This window comes from Xiphophorus maculatus, chromosome 16 (assembly GCF_002775205.1).
Source record: "Xiphophorus maculatus strain JP 163 A chromosome 16, X_maculatus-5.0-male, whole genome shotgun sequence".
Lineage (NCBI taxonomy): Eukaryota > Metazoa > Chordata > Actinopteri > Cyprinodontiformes > Poeciliidae > Xiphophorus > Xiphophorus maculatus.
Window position 1 is genome coordinate 7,286,867 of NC_036458.1, and position 14,845 is coordinate 7,301,711.

The following is a 14,845-nucleotide window of genomic DNA, read 5'->3' on the forward strand; positions in this document are numbered from 1 at the left end:
ACAGTATCTGAAATTCTATTTTAACATGCACACAGGAGTCTTGACTGTTATCATATAAGTTTACTGATGGACCGGAACCATGTGACCACACATGCAGGAAATCAGCCGACACAAATAATCAGACTTTACTTATTTTATTCTTTTTTAGCGCTAGAGTCATGGTGCAGCATCCATCATCATCGTACTCTATCTGGACTGTGGATGATTCTACGACAGGTACATCTCCACACTGCCACACCACCTCTGGAACAGGATATCTTGCAGTAAGAAATAAGAGGAGTGAGATATCTGGTATCAGTGCTGTTTGTTCACCTTCAGAAGCAAACATGTCTGAATACACTAACAAGTGTAACTGTCATGGGTTGTTATCAAATTGTTTTTTTTCAGTAGCACATTAAAAAGAAAGAGTTTAATTTTTTTTTCTAACATAGCTGCATTCTTTAAATAATGTAAAAATTACTAACATGAACCAATAAAATAAAAATAAATTGTGTTACATTATTTATTTAAATATATTTCAAAAGACAATTTTTAGTTTCTTAGTATTTTTATCTTTACTGCAAGTCATTTTTTATTAATTGCAGGACCTCTATGTAGACTTCAGTTATCATGTCATGTGAACTGATTATAAATGTGATAAATAAAATAAATGCATTCTTATAGTGAAGGAAATGGAGCATATTTTCTAGGTTGCTATACATATTTTAGATTAAACTCTTTCATTTGTGGAAGTTGCACATTCAAAACTGTTTTATGGGACAACAGAGCCTTGATCATACTTCTACGCTGATTTTGCCACCTGTCACAACTTAGATCCGTGTATCTAAGAAGTGCTAACTTGCTGGCTAAGTAAATAGGAAGGTAATGACAAAAAGGATGGAAATGTGGCTTGTGTTTAAAGTGAAAAAATCTCAATGAAAATAACATTTTAAGATTTCTTAGTCTTCAGAATTTCCTTAAACAGTTAAGAGTTAATTTAAGAGGAAAGAATATGTGAATTTCTATGTTAACATTTTTGATCAAAGCATTTTTACATACCACTGAGGTGACATTAAGAGGCGGGCACAAGAGTAGTGAGCTACTTTTGCTCACTGTCCCATGCAGTCAGCAGGCATAAAAGGTTGGAGACGTCTGAGAAGAGGAGCAGAAACTCAAAAGCAACAAACATGAAGAAGATTGTTATTCTGATGATAGCATTTGGCATCTGCCTTTCTGATCCTGGACCTGATGAGAAAAAAGACAAAGCCTGTCAGGTTGCAGACTCGGTTGGCAGCTGTAACATCTGCTCTCTCACATCTGTAACTCAAAAAGTGGGAGAACTGGGGGAGAAGGTTGTAAACATGGCAGAAAAAATTACTTTTCTGGAGACCAGGCTGCAAAACACCGAAAAAGAACTTCTGGAGTTACGGAGCCTCACTGGAGGTAATAAATCTTTCAGCTTTACGGTGAAATATAATTACTGCATGTCCAGTTTTCCAATGTATTTCTGGTGTTTTGATGTTTTCAGGCTCTCCTCAGGTGGCTTTTTCAGCAGCTCTCAGGGATTCTGGTTCTGGAGACATAGGACCTTTTACCACTGCTACCCCATTGCAGTACAAAAAGGTTTTCTCCAACACAGGCAATAGCTATAATCCATCAACAGGTGTGTACAGCATTAGGAAGACATGTATACATAAACAAGAACAGTCAAATTCATATTAATTTGTATATTCCGTTCAGTTCTTCTAATCCTTCATGTTTTCACAGGTGTTTTTACAGCGATTGTCAGTGGAATGTACTTTTTTCGCTTCTCAATGTTCAACAACCTGGCTTCTACCCCCAACTCGCTTGTGAGCCTCATGAAGAACAGCGAACGGCTGACGTCTGTGTGGGACACCAATGGGTCTGACAGCAATGACATGGGCAGCAACGCTGTGGTCATCCCTCTGAAAGTGGGAGACAACGTGTTCGTGCAGCTGCATCCAAACAGGCTGGTCTACGACGACACCATGAACTACAACACTTTCAGCGGCTTCCTGCTTTTTACAATGTGATGCATACAACAGCTCTGCATGCCAGCATGATTTATTATTTCACAATAAAGGAAGTTTCTTTTTTCAATTTGCAAATTAGCATAATTTGTGTAGAAAATGCTTGATGAAATAAATAAATCAGAAATACTGCATTTTGTGTGAGTGTAAAATTATGTTTTATCTACATAAGTGAACTTATTAAATAGCATTTAAAATATCCTGAGTAATAAATATCCAGGGTTATTTTCCAGATAGCTTTTAGCTTTGATGATCATTTTAAAGTCATAAAAATTAATGTATCAAAAAGCATCAACAATAAACTGCAGTAGTGAAGTACTTGGAAACGTATACAACTGAAGTAGATATTTGTAGGAGAGAAAAAAAGAAATGTTGAAACTATTTATACTCAACTGAATAGAGCAACTATGTTATACTCTTTCAATTGCACCAAAATTTTTTCAGAACATTCCTCATTTTGCTTCTTCACCCTACATATTCAAGACAACAAAGATCATCATGTCTGTACAATTCCTCTTTGCATATATTGACTCTTTATAGAACTGTTAGTTTAGTGGTGCACAATATCTCCCCGTGGTCATTGGTTGCCCTGCATATGTAAACATTTGCATTCTCTGCTAAAACTTTTGAAAGAGTCAGGGTGCAGCATCCATCATCATCGTACTCTATCTGGACTGTGGATGATTCTATGACAGGTACATCTCCACACTGCCACACCCCCTCTGGAACAGGATATTCTGCAGTAAGAACTAAGAGGAGTGAGATATCTGGTATCAGTGCTGTTTGTTCACCTTCAGAAGCAAGCACGTCTGAATACACTAACAAGTGTAACTGTCATGGGTTGTCATCAAATTGTTTTTTTTTTATTAAAAAGAAACAGTTTAAAATGTTTTTTTTTTTCTTGACATAGAAAAAAAATCCATCCCTCACGGATTTTTGTGCAATTCTATGGTACCTGTTAGTGTCTAGAATTTACAGGGTTTGTGTTACGCGCAGTGACCCTCAGTCACTAGTCGTTTTTCTTCGGCTATATATTTAAATATATTTCAAAAGACAATTTTTAGTTCCTTAGTATTTTTATCTGTTACTGCAAGTCATTTTTTGTTAATTGCAGGACCTATATGTAGACTTCAGTTATCATGGCATGTGAACTGCTACAATTATGGAAATTGAGCATTTTTTCTTGGTTGCTATGTCTATTTTAGACTGAACTCTCTCTTGTTGGAGGAAGTTGCACCTTCAAAACTGGTTTTTGGGACAACAAAACCTTGATCATACTTCTATGTAGATTTTATAGACACTCACACCTTTATCCAGTGATAGCAGTATGTGGCATGCTGGCCAAGTTAATAAATAGCAGCATTGTGACGAAGAGCAAAAAAACCAACAAAATGACAAAGTTGCTCGGGTTTAACAAATACATTTCAATGAAAATATAGTCGTGAGAGTTTTTGACCTTCACCATTTTCTTTAATTTCAACAACTCAGAGTTAGCTTAAGCAGAACTGAATATACAGTATCTGAAATTCTATTTTAACATGCACACAGGAGTCTTGACTGTTATCATATAAGTTTACTGATGGACCGGAACCATGTGACCACACATGCAGGAAATCAGCCGACACAAATAATCAGACTTTACTTATTTTATTCTTTTTTAGCGCTAGAGTCATGGTGCAGCATCCATCATCATCGTACTCTATCTGGACTGTGGATGATTCTACGACAGGTACATCTCCACACTGCCACACCACCTCTGGAACAGGATATCTTGCAGTAAGAAATAAGAGGAGTGAGATATCTGGTATCAGTGCTGTTTGTTCACCTTCAGAAGCAAACATGTCTGAATACACTAACAAGTGTAACTGTCATGGGTTGTTATCAAATTGTTTTTTTTCAGTAGCACATTAAAAAGAAAGAGTTTAATTTTTTTTTTCTAACATAGCTGCATTCTTTAAATAATGTAAAAATTACTAACATGAACCAATAAAATAAAAATAAATTGTGTTACATTATTTATTTAAATATATTTCAAAAGACAATTTTTAGTTTCTTAGTATTTTTATCTTTACTGCAAGTCATTTTTTATTAATTGCAGGACCTCTATGTAGACTTCAGTTATCATGTCATGTGAACTGATTATAAATGTGATAAATAAAATAAATGCATTCTTATAGTGAAGGAAATGGAGCATATTTTCTAGGTTGCTATACATATTTTAGATTAAACTCTTTCATTTGTGGAAGTTGCACATTCAAAACTGTTTTTTGGGACAACAGAGCCTTGATCATACTTCTATGCTGATTTTGCCACCTGTCACAACTTAGATCCGTGTATCTAAGAAGTGCTAACTTGCTGGCTAAGTAAATAGGAAGGTAATGACAAAAAGGATGGAAATGTGGCTTGTGTTTAAAGTGAAAAAATCTCAATGAAAATAACATTTTAAGATTTCTTAGTCTTCAGAATTTCCTTAAACAGTTAAGAGTTAATTTAAGAGGAAAGAATATGTGAATTTCTATGTTAACACTTTGATCAAAGCATTTTTACATACCACTGAGGTGACATTAAGAGGCGGGCACAAGAGTAGTGAGCTACTTTTGCTCACTGTCCCATGCAGTCAGCAGGCATAAAAGGTTGGAGACGTCTGAGAAGAGGAGCAGAAACTCAAAAGCAACAAACATGAAGAAGATTGTTATTCTGATGATAGCATTTGGCATCTGCCTTTCTGATCCTGGACCTGATGAGAAAAAAGACAAAGCCTGTCAGGTTGCAGACTCGGTTGGCAGCTGTAACATCTGCTCTCTCACATCTGTAACTCAAAAAGTGGGAGAACTGGGGGAGAAGGTTGTAAACATGGCAGAAAAAATTACTTTTCTGGAGACCAGGCTGCAAAACACCGAAAAAGAACTTCTGGAGTTACGGAGCCTCACTGGAGGTAATAAATCTTTCAGCTTTACGGTGAAATATAATTACTGCATGTCCAGTTTTCCAATGTATTTCTGGTGTTTTGATGTTTTCAGGCTCTCCTCAGGTGGCTTTTTCAGCAGCTCTCAGGGATTCTGGTTCTGGAGACATAGGACCTTTTACCACTGCTACCCCATTGCAGTACAAAAAGGTTTTCTCCAACACAGGCAATAGCTATAATCCATCAACAGGTGTGTACAGCATTAGGAAGACATGTATACAAAAACAAGAACAGTCAAATTCATATTAATTTGTATATTCCGTTCAGTTCTTCTAATCCTTCATGTTTTCACAGGTGTTTTTACAGCGATGGTCAGTGGTATGTACTTTTTTCGCTTCTCAATGTTCAACAACCTGGCTTCTACCCCCAACTCGCTTGTGAGCCTCATGAAGAACAGCGAACGGCTGACGTCTGTGTGGGACACCAATGGGTCTGACAGCAATGACATGGGCAGCAACGCTGTGGTCATCCCTCTGAAAGTGGGAGACAACGTGTTCGTGCAGCTGCATCCAAACAGGCTGGTCTACGACGACACCATGAACTACAACACTTTCAGCGGCTTCCTGCTTTTTACAATGTGATGCATACAAAAGCTCTGCATGCCAGCATGATTTATTATTTCACAATAAAGGAAGTTTCTTTTTTCAATTTGCAAATTAGCATAATTTGTGTAGAAAATGCTTGATGAAATAAATAAATCAGAAATACTGCATTTTGTGTGAGTGTAAAATTGTGTTTTATCTGCATAAATGAACTTATTAAATAGCATTTAAAATATCCTGAGTAATAAATATCCAGGGTTATTTTCCAGATAGCTTTTAGCTTTGATGATCATTTTAAAGTCATAAAAATTAATGTATCAAAAAGCATCAACAATAAACTGCAGCAGTGAAGTACTTGGAAATGTATAAAACAACTGAAGTAGATATTTGTAGGAGAGAAAAAAAGAAATATTGAAACTATTTATACTCAACTGAATAGAGCAACTATGTTATGCTCTTGCAATTGCACCAAAACTCTTTCAGAACATTCCTCATTTTGCTTCTTCACCCTACATATTCAAGACAACAAAGATCATCATGTCTGTACAATTCCTCTTTGCATATATTGACTCTTTATAGAACTGTTAGTTTAGTGGTGCACAATATCTCCCCGTGGTCATTGGTTGCCCTGCATATGTAAACATTTGCATTCTCTGCTAAAACTTTTGAAAGAGTCAGGGTGCAGCATCCATCATCATCGTACTCTATCTGGACTGTGGATGATTCTATGACAGGTACATCTCCACACTGCCACACCCCCTCTGGAACAGGATATTCTGCAGTAAGAAATAAGAGGAGTGAGATATCTGGTATCGGTGCTGTTTGTTCACCTTCAGAAGCAAGCACGTCTGAATACACTAACAAGTGTAACTGTCATGGGTTGTCATCAAATTGTTTTTTTTTTTATTAAAAAGAAACAGTTTAAAATGTTTTTTTTTTCTTGACATAGAAAAAAAATCCATCCCTCACGGATTTTTGTGCAATTCTATGGTACCTGTTAGTGTCTAGAATTTACAGGGTTTGTGTTACGCGCAGTGACCCTCAGTCACTAGTCGTTTTTCTTCGGCTATATATTTAAATATATTTCAAAAGACAATTTTTAGTTCCTTAGTATTTTTATCTGTTACTGCAAGTCATTTTTTGTTAATTGCAGGACCTATATGTAGACTTCAGTTATCATGGCATGTGAACTGCTACAATTATGGAAATTGAGCATTTTTTCTTGGTTGCTATGTCTATTTTAGACTGAACTCTCTCTTGTTGGAGGAAGTTGCACCTTCAAAACTGGTTTTTGGGACAACAAAACCTTGATCATACTTCTATGTAGATTTTATAGACACTCACACCTTTATCCAGTGATAGCAGTATGTGGCATGCTGGCCAAGTTAATAAATAGCAGCATTGTGACGAAGAGCAAAAAAACCAACAAAATGACAAAGTTGCTCGGGTTTAACAAATACATTTCAATGAAAATATAGTCGTGAGAGTTTTTGACCTTCACCATTTTCTTTAATTTCAACAACTCAGAGTTAGCTTAAGCAGAACTGAATATACAGTATCTGAAATTCTATTTTAACATGCACACAGGAGTCTTGACTGTTATCATATAAGTTTACTGATGGACCGGAACCATGTGACCACACATGCAGGAAATCAGCCGACACAAATAATCAGACTTTACTTATTTTATTCTTTTTTAGCGCTACAGTCATGGTGCAGCATCCATCATCATCGTACTCTATCTGGACTGTGGATGATTCTACGACAGGTACATCTCCACACTGCCACACCACCTCTGGAACAGGATATCTTGCAGTAAGAAATAAGAGGAGTGAGATATCTGGTATCAGTGCTGTTTGTTCACCTTCAGAAGCAAACATGTCTGAATACACTAACAAGTGTAACTGTCATGGGTTGTTATCAAATTGTTTTTTTTCAGTAGCACATTAAAAAGAAAGAGTTTAATTTTTTTTTTCTAACATAGCTGCATTCTTTAAATAATGTAAAAATTACTAACATGAACCAATAAAATAAAAATAAATTGTGTTACATTATTTATTTAAATATATTTCAAAAGACAATTTTTAGTTTCTTAGTATTTTTATCTTTACTGCAAGTCATTTTTTATTAATTGCAGGACCTCTATGTAGACTTCAGTTATCATGTCATGTGAACTGATTATAAACGTGATAAATAAAATAAATGCATTCTTATAGTGAAGGAAATGGAGCATATTTTCTAGGTTGCTATACATATTTTAGATTAAACTCTTTCATTTGTGGAAGTTGCACATTCAAAACTGTTTTTTGGGACAACAGAGCCTTGATCATACTTCTATGTTGATTTTGCCACCTGTCACAACTTAGATCCGTGTATCTAAGAAGTGCTAACTTGCTGGCTAAGTAAATAGGAAGGTAATGACAAAAAGGATGGAAATGTGGCTTGTGTTTAAAGTGAAAAAATCTCAATGAAAATAACATTTTAAGATTTCTTAGTCTTCAGAATTTCCTTAAACAGTTAAGAGTTAATTTAAGAGGAAAGAATATGTGAATTTCTATGTTAACATTTTTGATCAAAGCATTTTTACATACCACTGAGGTGACATTAAGAGGCGGGCACAAGAGTAGTGAGCTACTTTTGCTCACTGTCCCATGCAGTCAGCAGGCATAAAAGGTTGGAGACGTCTGAGAAGAGGAGCAGAAACTCAAAAGCAACAAACATGAAGAAGATTGTTATTCTGATGATAGCATTTGGCATCTGCCTTTCTGATCCTGGACCTGATGAGAAAAAAGACAAAGCCTGTCAGGTTGCAGACTCGGTTGGCAGCTGTAACATCTGCTCTCTCACATCTGTAACTCAAAAAGTGGGAGAACTGGGGGAGAAGGTTGTAAACATGGCAGAAAAAATTACTTTTCTGGAGACCAGGCTGCAAAACACTGAAAAAGAACTTCTGGAGTTACGGAGCCTCACTGGAGGTAATAAATCTTTCAGCTTTACGGTGAAATATAATTACTGCATGTCCAGTTTTCCAATGTATTTCTGGTGTTTTGATGTTTTCAGGCTCTCCTCAGGTGGCTTTTTCAGCAGCTCTCAGGGATTCTGGTTCTGGAAACATAGGACCTTTTACCACTGCTACCCCATTGCAGTACAAAAAGGTTTTCTCCAACACAGGCAATAGCTATAATCCATCAACAGGTGTGTACAGCATTAGGAAGACATGTATACAAAAACAAGAACAGTCAAATTCATATTAATTTGTATATTCCGTTCAGTTCTTCTAATCCTTCATGTTTTCACAGGTGTTTTTACAGCGATGGTCAGTGGAATGTACTTTTTTCGCTTCTCAATGTTCAACAACCTGGCTTCTACCCCCAACTCGCTTGTGAGCCTCACGAAGAACAGCGAATGGCTGACGTCTGTGTGGGACACCAATGGGTCTGACAGCAATGACATGGGCAGCAACGCTGTGGTCATCCCTCTGAAAGTGGGAGACAACGTGTTCGTGCAGCTGCATCCAAACAGGCTGGTCTACGACGACACCATGAACTACAACACTTTCAGCGGCTTCCTGCTTTTTACAATGTGATGCATACAACAGCTCTGCATGCCAGCATGATTTATTATTTCACAATAAAGGAAGTTTCTTTTTTCAATTTGCAAATTAGCATAATTTGTGTAGAAAATGCTTGATGAAATAAATAAATAAATCAGAAATACTGCATTTTGTGTGAGTGTAAAATTGTGTTTTATCTACATAAATGAACTCATTAAATAGCATTTAAAATATCCTGAGTAATAAATATCCAGGGTTATTTTCCAGATAGCTTTTAGCTTTGATGAGAATTTTAAAGTCATAAAAATGACTTTAAAATCACTTTGTTGATGCTCAAAAAGCATCAACAAAAAACTGCAGTAGTGAAGTACTTGGAAACGTATACAACTGAAGTAGATATTTGTAGGAGAGAAAAAAAGAAATGTTGAAACTATTTATACTCAACTGAATAGAGCAACTATGTTATACTCTTTCAATTGCACCAAAATTTTTTCAGAACATTCCTCATTTTGCTTCTTCACCCTACATATTCAAGACAACAAAGATCATCATGTCTGTACAATTCCTCTTTGCATATATTGACTCTTTATAGAACTGTTAGTTTAGTGGCGCACAAAATCTCCCCGTGGTCATTGGTTGCCCTGCATATGTAAACATTTGCGTTCTCTGCTAAAACTTTTGAAAGAGTCATGGTGCAGCATCCATCATCATCGTACTCTGTCTGGACTGTGGATGATTCTACGACAGGTACATCTCCACACTGCCACACCCCCTCTGGAACAGGATATCTTGCAGTAAGAAATAAGAGGAGTGAGATATCTGGTATCAGTGCTGTTTGTTCACCTTCAGAAGCAAGCACGTCTGAATACACTAACAAGTGTAACTGTCATGGGTTGTTATCAAATTGTTTTTTTTCAGTAGCACATTAAAAAGAAAGAGTTTAATTTTTTTTTTCTAACATAGCTGCATTCTTTAAATAATGTAAAAATTACTAACATGAACCAATAAAATAAAAATAAATTGTGTTACATTATTTATTTAAATATATTTCAAAAGACAATTTTTAGTTTCTTAGTATTTTTATCTTTACTGCAAGTCATTTTTTATTAATTGCAGGACCTCTATGTAGACTTCAGTTATCATGTCATGTGAACTGATTATAAATGTGATAAATAAAATAAATGCATTCTTATAGTGAAGGAAATGGAGCATATTTTCTAGGTTGCTATACATATTTTAGATTAAACTCTTTCATTTGTGGAAGTTGCACATTCAAAACTGATTTTTGGGACAACAGAGCCTTGATCATACTTCTATGCTGATTTTGCCACCTGTCACAACTTAGATCCGTGTATCTAAGAAGTGCTAACTTGCTGGCTAAGTAAATAGGAAGGTAATGACAAAAAGGATGGAAATGTGGCTTGTGTTTAAAGTGAAAAAATCTCAATGAAAATAACATTTTAAGATTTCTTAGTCTTCAGAATTTCCTTAAACAGTTAAGAGTTAATTTAAGAGGAAAGAATATGTGAATTTCTATGTTAACATTTTTGATCAAAGCATTTTTACATACCACTGAGGTGACATTAAGAGGCGGGCACAAGAGTAGTGAGCTACTTTTGCTCACTGTCCCATGCAGTCAGCAGGCATAAAAGGTTGGAGACGTCTGAGAAGAGGAGCAGAAACTCAAAAGCAACAAACATGAAGAAGATTGTTATTCTGATGATAGCATTTGGCATCTGCCTTTCTGATCCTGGACCTGATGAGAAAAAAGACAAAGCCTGTCAGGTTGCAGACTCGGTTGGCAGCTGTAACATCTGGTCTCTCATATCTGTAACTCAAAAAGTGGGAGAACTGGGGGAGAAGGTTGTAAACATGGCAGAAAAAATTACTTTTCTGGAGACCAGGCTGCAAAACACCGAAAAAGAAGTTCTGGAGTTACGGAGCCTCACTGGAGGTAATAAATCTTTCAGCTTTACGGTGAAATATAATTACTGCATGTCCAGTTTTCCAATGTATTTCTGGTGTTTTGATGTTTTCAGGCTCTCCTCAGGTGGCTTTTTCAGCAGCTCTCAGGGATTCTGGTTCTGGAGACATAGGACCTTTTACCACTGCTACCCCATTGCAGTACAAAAAGGTTTTCTCCAACACAGGCAATAGCTATAATCCATCAACAGGTGTGTACAGCATTAGGAAGACATGTATACAAAAACAAGAACAGTCAAATTCATATTAATTTGTATATTCTGTTCAGTTCTTCTAATCCTTCATGTTTTCACAGGTGTTTTTACAGCGATGGTCAGTGGTATGTACTTTTTTCGCTTCTCAATGTTCAACAACCTGGCTTCTACCCCCAACTCGCTTGTGAGCCTCATGAAGAACAGCGAACGGCTGACGTCTGTGTGGGACACCAATGGGTCTGACAGCAATGACATGGGCAGCAACGCTGTGGTCATCCCTCTGAAAGTGGGAGACAACGTGTTCGTGCAGCTGCATCCAAACAGGCTGGTCTACGACGACACCATGAACTACAACACTTTCAGCGGCTTCCTGCTTTTTACAATGTGATGCATACAAAAGCTCTGCATGCCAGCATGATTTATTATTTCACAATAAAGGAAGTTTCTTTTTTCAATTTGCAAATTAGCATAATTTGTGTAGAAAATGCTTGATGAAATAAATAAATCAGAAATACTGCATTTTGTGTGAGTGTAAAATTGTGTTTTATCTGCATAAATGAACTTATTAAATAGCATTTAAAATATCCTGAGTAATAAATATCCAGGGTTATTTTCCAGATAGCTTTTAGCTTTGATGATCATTTTAAAGTCATAAAAATTAATGTATCAAAAAGCATCAACAATAAACTGCAGTAGTGAAGTACTTGGAAATGTATAAAACAACTGAAGTAGATATTTGTAGGAGAGAAAAAAAGAAATATTGAAACTATTTATACTCAACTGAATAGTGCAACTATGTTATACTCTTTCAATTGCACCAAAATTCTTTCAGAACATTCCTCATTTTGCTTCTTCACCCTACATATTCAAGACAACAAAGATCATCATGTCTGTACAATTCCTCTTTGCATATATTGACTCTTTATAGAACTGTTAGTTTAGTGGTGCACAAAATCTCCCCGTGGTCATTGGTTGCCCTGCATATGTAAACATTTGCATTCTCTGCTAAAACTTTTGAAAGAGTCAGGGTGCAGCATCCATCATCATCGTACTCTATCTGGACTGTGGATGATTCTATGACAGGTACATCTCCACACTGCCACACCCCCTCTGGAACAGGATATTCTGCAGTAAGAAATAAGAGGAGTGAGATATCTGGTATCGGTGCTGTTTGTTCACCTTCAGAAGCAAGCACGTCTGAATACACTAACAAGTGTAACTGTCATGGGTTGTCATCAAATTGTTTTTTTTTTTATTAAAAAGAAACAGTTTAAAATGTTTTTTTTTTCTTGACATAGAAAAAAAATCCATCCCTCACGGATTTTTGTGCAATTCTATGGTACCTGTTAGTGTCTAGAATTTACAGGGTTTGTGTTACGCGCAGTGACCCTCAGTCACTAGTCGTTTTTCTTCGGCTATAGATTTAAATATATTTCAAAAGACAATTTTTAGTTTCTTAGTATTTTTATCTGTTACTGCAAGTCATTTTTTGTTAATTGCAGGACCTATATGTAGACTTCAGTTATCATGGCATGTGAACTGCTACAATTATGGAAATTGAGCATTTTTTCTTGGTTGCTATGTCTATTTTAGACTGAACTCTCTCTTGTTGGAGGAAGTTGCACCTTCAAAACTGGTTTTTGGGACAACAAAACCTTGATCATACTCCTATGTAGATTTTATAGACACTCACACCTTTATCCAGTGATAGCAGTATGTGGCATGCTGGCCAAGTTAATAAATAGCAGCATTGTGACAAAGAGCAAAAAAACCAACAAAATGACAAAGTTGCTCGGGTTTAACAAATACATTTCAATGAAAATATAGTCGTGAGAGTTTTTGACCTTCACCATTTTCTTTAATTTCAACAACTCAGAGTTAGCTTAAGCAGAACTGAATATACAGTATCTGAAATTCTATTTTAACATGCACACAGGAGTCTTGACTGTTATCATATAAGTTTACTGATGGACCGGAACCATGTGACCACACATGCAGGAAATCAGCCAACACAAATAATCAGACTTTACTTATTTTATTCTTTTTTAGCGCTAGAAAAGAGACGCTTACCCTCACAGGCTAATTTGTTGTGGAGTGAATATAACCGAAATTATACAGCATCTGCTCAAACACGGAAGACACATTGCTTATATCCTAAGGTTTGCCTCCTGGACTGCTGATGTCACTAAAGGTCCTCCCAGTGGTCATCCGATGCTCTAAATTAACTAAAGTTAAGTTTCGTTTCTACAGTAAGTTTCCATATGAAACAAAAGGCTTTTGTGTAGAATCTTTGTGTCCGTAGTTTGTGTGTGCATGTATGGTGAGTGTCTGGAGTAAACGTCTCAACATGACCTACTTATCACACGTTACACATTCACATGTGATAAAAGGTTGGAGACATTTGTGGAGTGGCGCAGAAGCTCAAAAGCAACAAACATGAAGAAGGTTATTGTTCTGATGCTAACGTTCAGCCTTTGTCATTCTGGTCCAGGGAATGATGACGATATTTGTCCTTTTGGAGGCTCAGCCAGCTGCTGTAACATCTGCCCCACAAACATGGAACAAAGAATTACTTCTCTTGAAACCAGGCTGGAAAATGCTGAAAAAGAAGTTCAAGAGTTGCGGAGACTCACTCAAGGTGATACATTTATCAACCTTATGATAAAATATAGTTACTCCCTGTCAAGTTTCCAATCTGTTATTTTTGATATTTTCAGGCACTCCTCGAGTGGCTTTCTCTGCAGCTCTCCCTGGCTCTGGAAACACAGGACCTTTTACCACTGCTACCCCACTAACGTACAAAAAGGTTTTCTCCAACACAGGGAACTGCTATAATCCATCAACAGGTGTGTACAGCACTAGGAATAAACGTGTCTAAAGACAGGAAAACAAACTAATCAAATCAATGGGTTGCATGTCTTACTGCAGTTCTCATAACTCTTCATATTTTGTAGGTATTTTCACAGCAACGGTCAGTGGAATGTACTTCTTTCGGTTCTCGATGTTCAACAACATGACTCCTGCTCCCAACTCGGTTGTGAGCCTCATGAAGAACAGCGAACGGCTGACGTCTGTGTGGGACACCGCTGCGACTGATATTCACGACAGTGGAAGCAACGCTGTGGTCATCTCTCTGAAAGTGGGAGACAACGTGTACGTGCAGCTGGAGCCAAACAGGGCCGTCTATGATGATGGGATGCACTACAACACATTCAGCGGCTTCCTGCTCTTCCCCATGTGATGCATACCACCCAATGCATCCAAAAATGATTCTTTACTATTTCACAGAAAATGAATTTTCTTTTATTTAAATTGAAAATTACTATGATGTGTAGAAATAATTTTTTAGTAGAAATGTCATTTTGTATAAATGTGTAAATTTGTATTTTATCTACTAGATATTGCATACTCTTCAGTCTAAGCAGCAAATAACCGTGCTATTTTGTAGATAGTTCTTACCTTTAGAAACAAATTTTAGACTTGTGGAAAGGACTTAATTAGATTAAATTGTGGAACAAGTTCCATTGGTCGTCCTCAGACTTCCTTTTTGTGGTACTCAACAAAGTTTTTGGAGCCTG

At 36.6% G+C, this 14,845-nt stretch overlaps 5 protein-coding genes across 5 annotated transcripts; all 5 read left to right on the forward strand.

Moving 5' to 3' along the window:
• The first annotated feature begins 1,097 nt into the window (after positions 1-1,097).
• LOC111611692 (complement C1q-like protein 4) lies at positions 1,098-2,164 on the forward strand. Its single transcript, XM_023349416.1, has 3 exons — positions 1,098-1,422; positions 1,508-1,642; positions 1,747-2,164. The coding sequence occupies exons 1-3, from the start codon at positions 1,167-1,169 to the stop codon at positions 2,031-2,033; spliced, it is 678 nt and encodes a 225-aa protein (XP_023205184.1). The 5' UTR covers positions 1,098-1,166; the 3' UTR covers positions 2,034-2,164.
• Positions 2,165-4,640: 2,476 nt separating this feature from the next.
• Positions 4,641-5,707, forward strand: LOC111611590 (complement C1q-like protein 4). Its single transcript, XM_023348623.1, has 3 exons — positions 4,641-4,965; positions 5,051-5,185; positions 5,290-5,707. Exons 1-3 carry the CDS (start codon positions 4,710-4,712, stop codon positions 5,574-5,576), a joined length of 678 nt encoding a protein of 225 aa, XP_023204391.1. The 5' UTR covers positions 4,641-4,709; the 3' UTR covers positions 5,577-5,707.
• A 2,473-nt stretch (positions 5,708-8,180) lies between these two features.
• On the forward strand, positions 8,181-9,258 carry LOC111611591 (complement C1q-like protein 2). The gene is made up of 3 exons (XM_023348624.1): positions 8,181-8,512; positions 8,598-8,732; positions 8,837-9,258. The coding sequence occupies exons 1-3, from the start codon at positions 8,257-8,259 to the stop codon at positions 9,121-9,123; spliced, it is 678 nt and encodes a 225-aa protein (XP_023204392.1). The 5' UTR covers positions 8,181-8,256; the 3' UTR covers positions 9,124-9,258.
• A 1,462-nt stretch (positions 9,259-10,720) lies between these two features.
• On the forward strand, positions 10,721-11,786 carry LOC111611696 (complement C1q-like protein 2). The gene is made up of 3 exons (XM_023349421.1): positions 10,721-11,044; positions 11,130-11,264; positions 11,369-11,786. Exons 1-3 carry the CDS (start codon positions 10,789-10,791, stop codon positions 11,653-11,655), a joined length of 678 nt encoding a protein of 225 aa, XP_023205189.1. The 5' UTR covers positions 10,721-10,788; the 3' UTR covers positions 11,656-11,786.
• A 2,037-nt stretch (positions 11,787-13,823) lies between these two features.
• Positions 13,824-14,508, forward strand: LOC106700219 (complement C1q-like protein 2). The gene is made up of 3 exons (XM_014475155.2): positions 13,824-13,905; positions 13,985-14,113; positions 14,222-14,508. The coding sequence occupies exons 1-3, from the start codon at positions 13,824-13,826 to the stop codon at positions 14,506-14,508; spliced, it is 498 nt and encodes a 165-aa protein (XP_014330641.2).
• Positions 14,509-14,845: the final 337 nt, after the last annotated feature.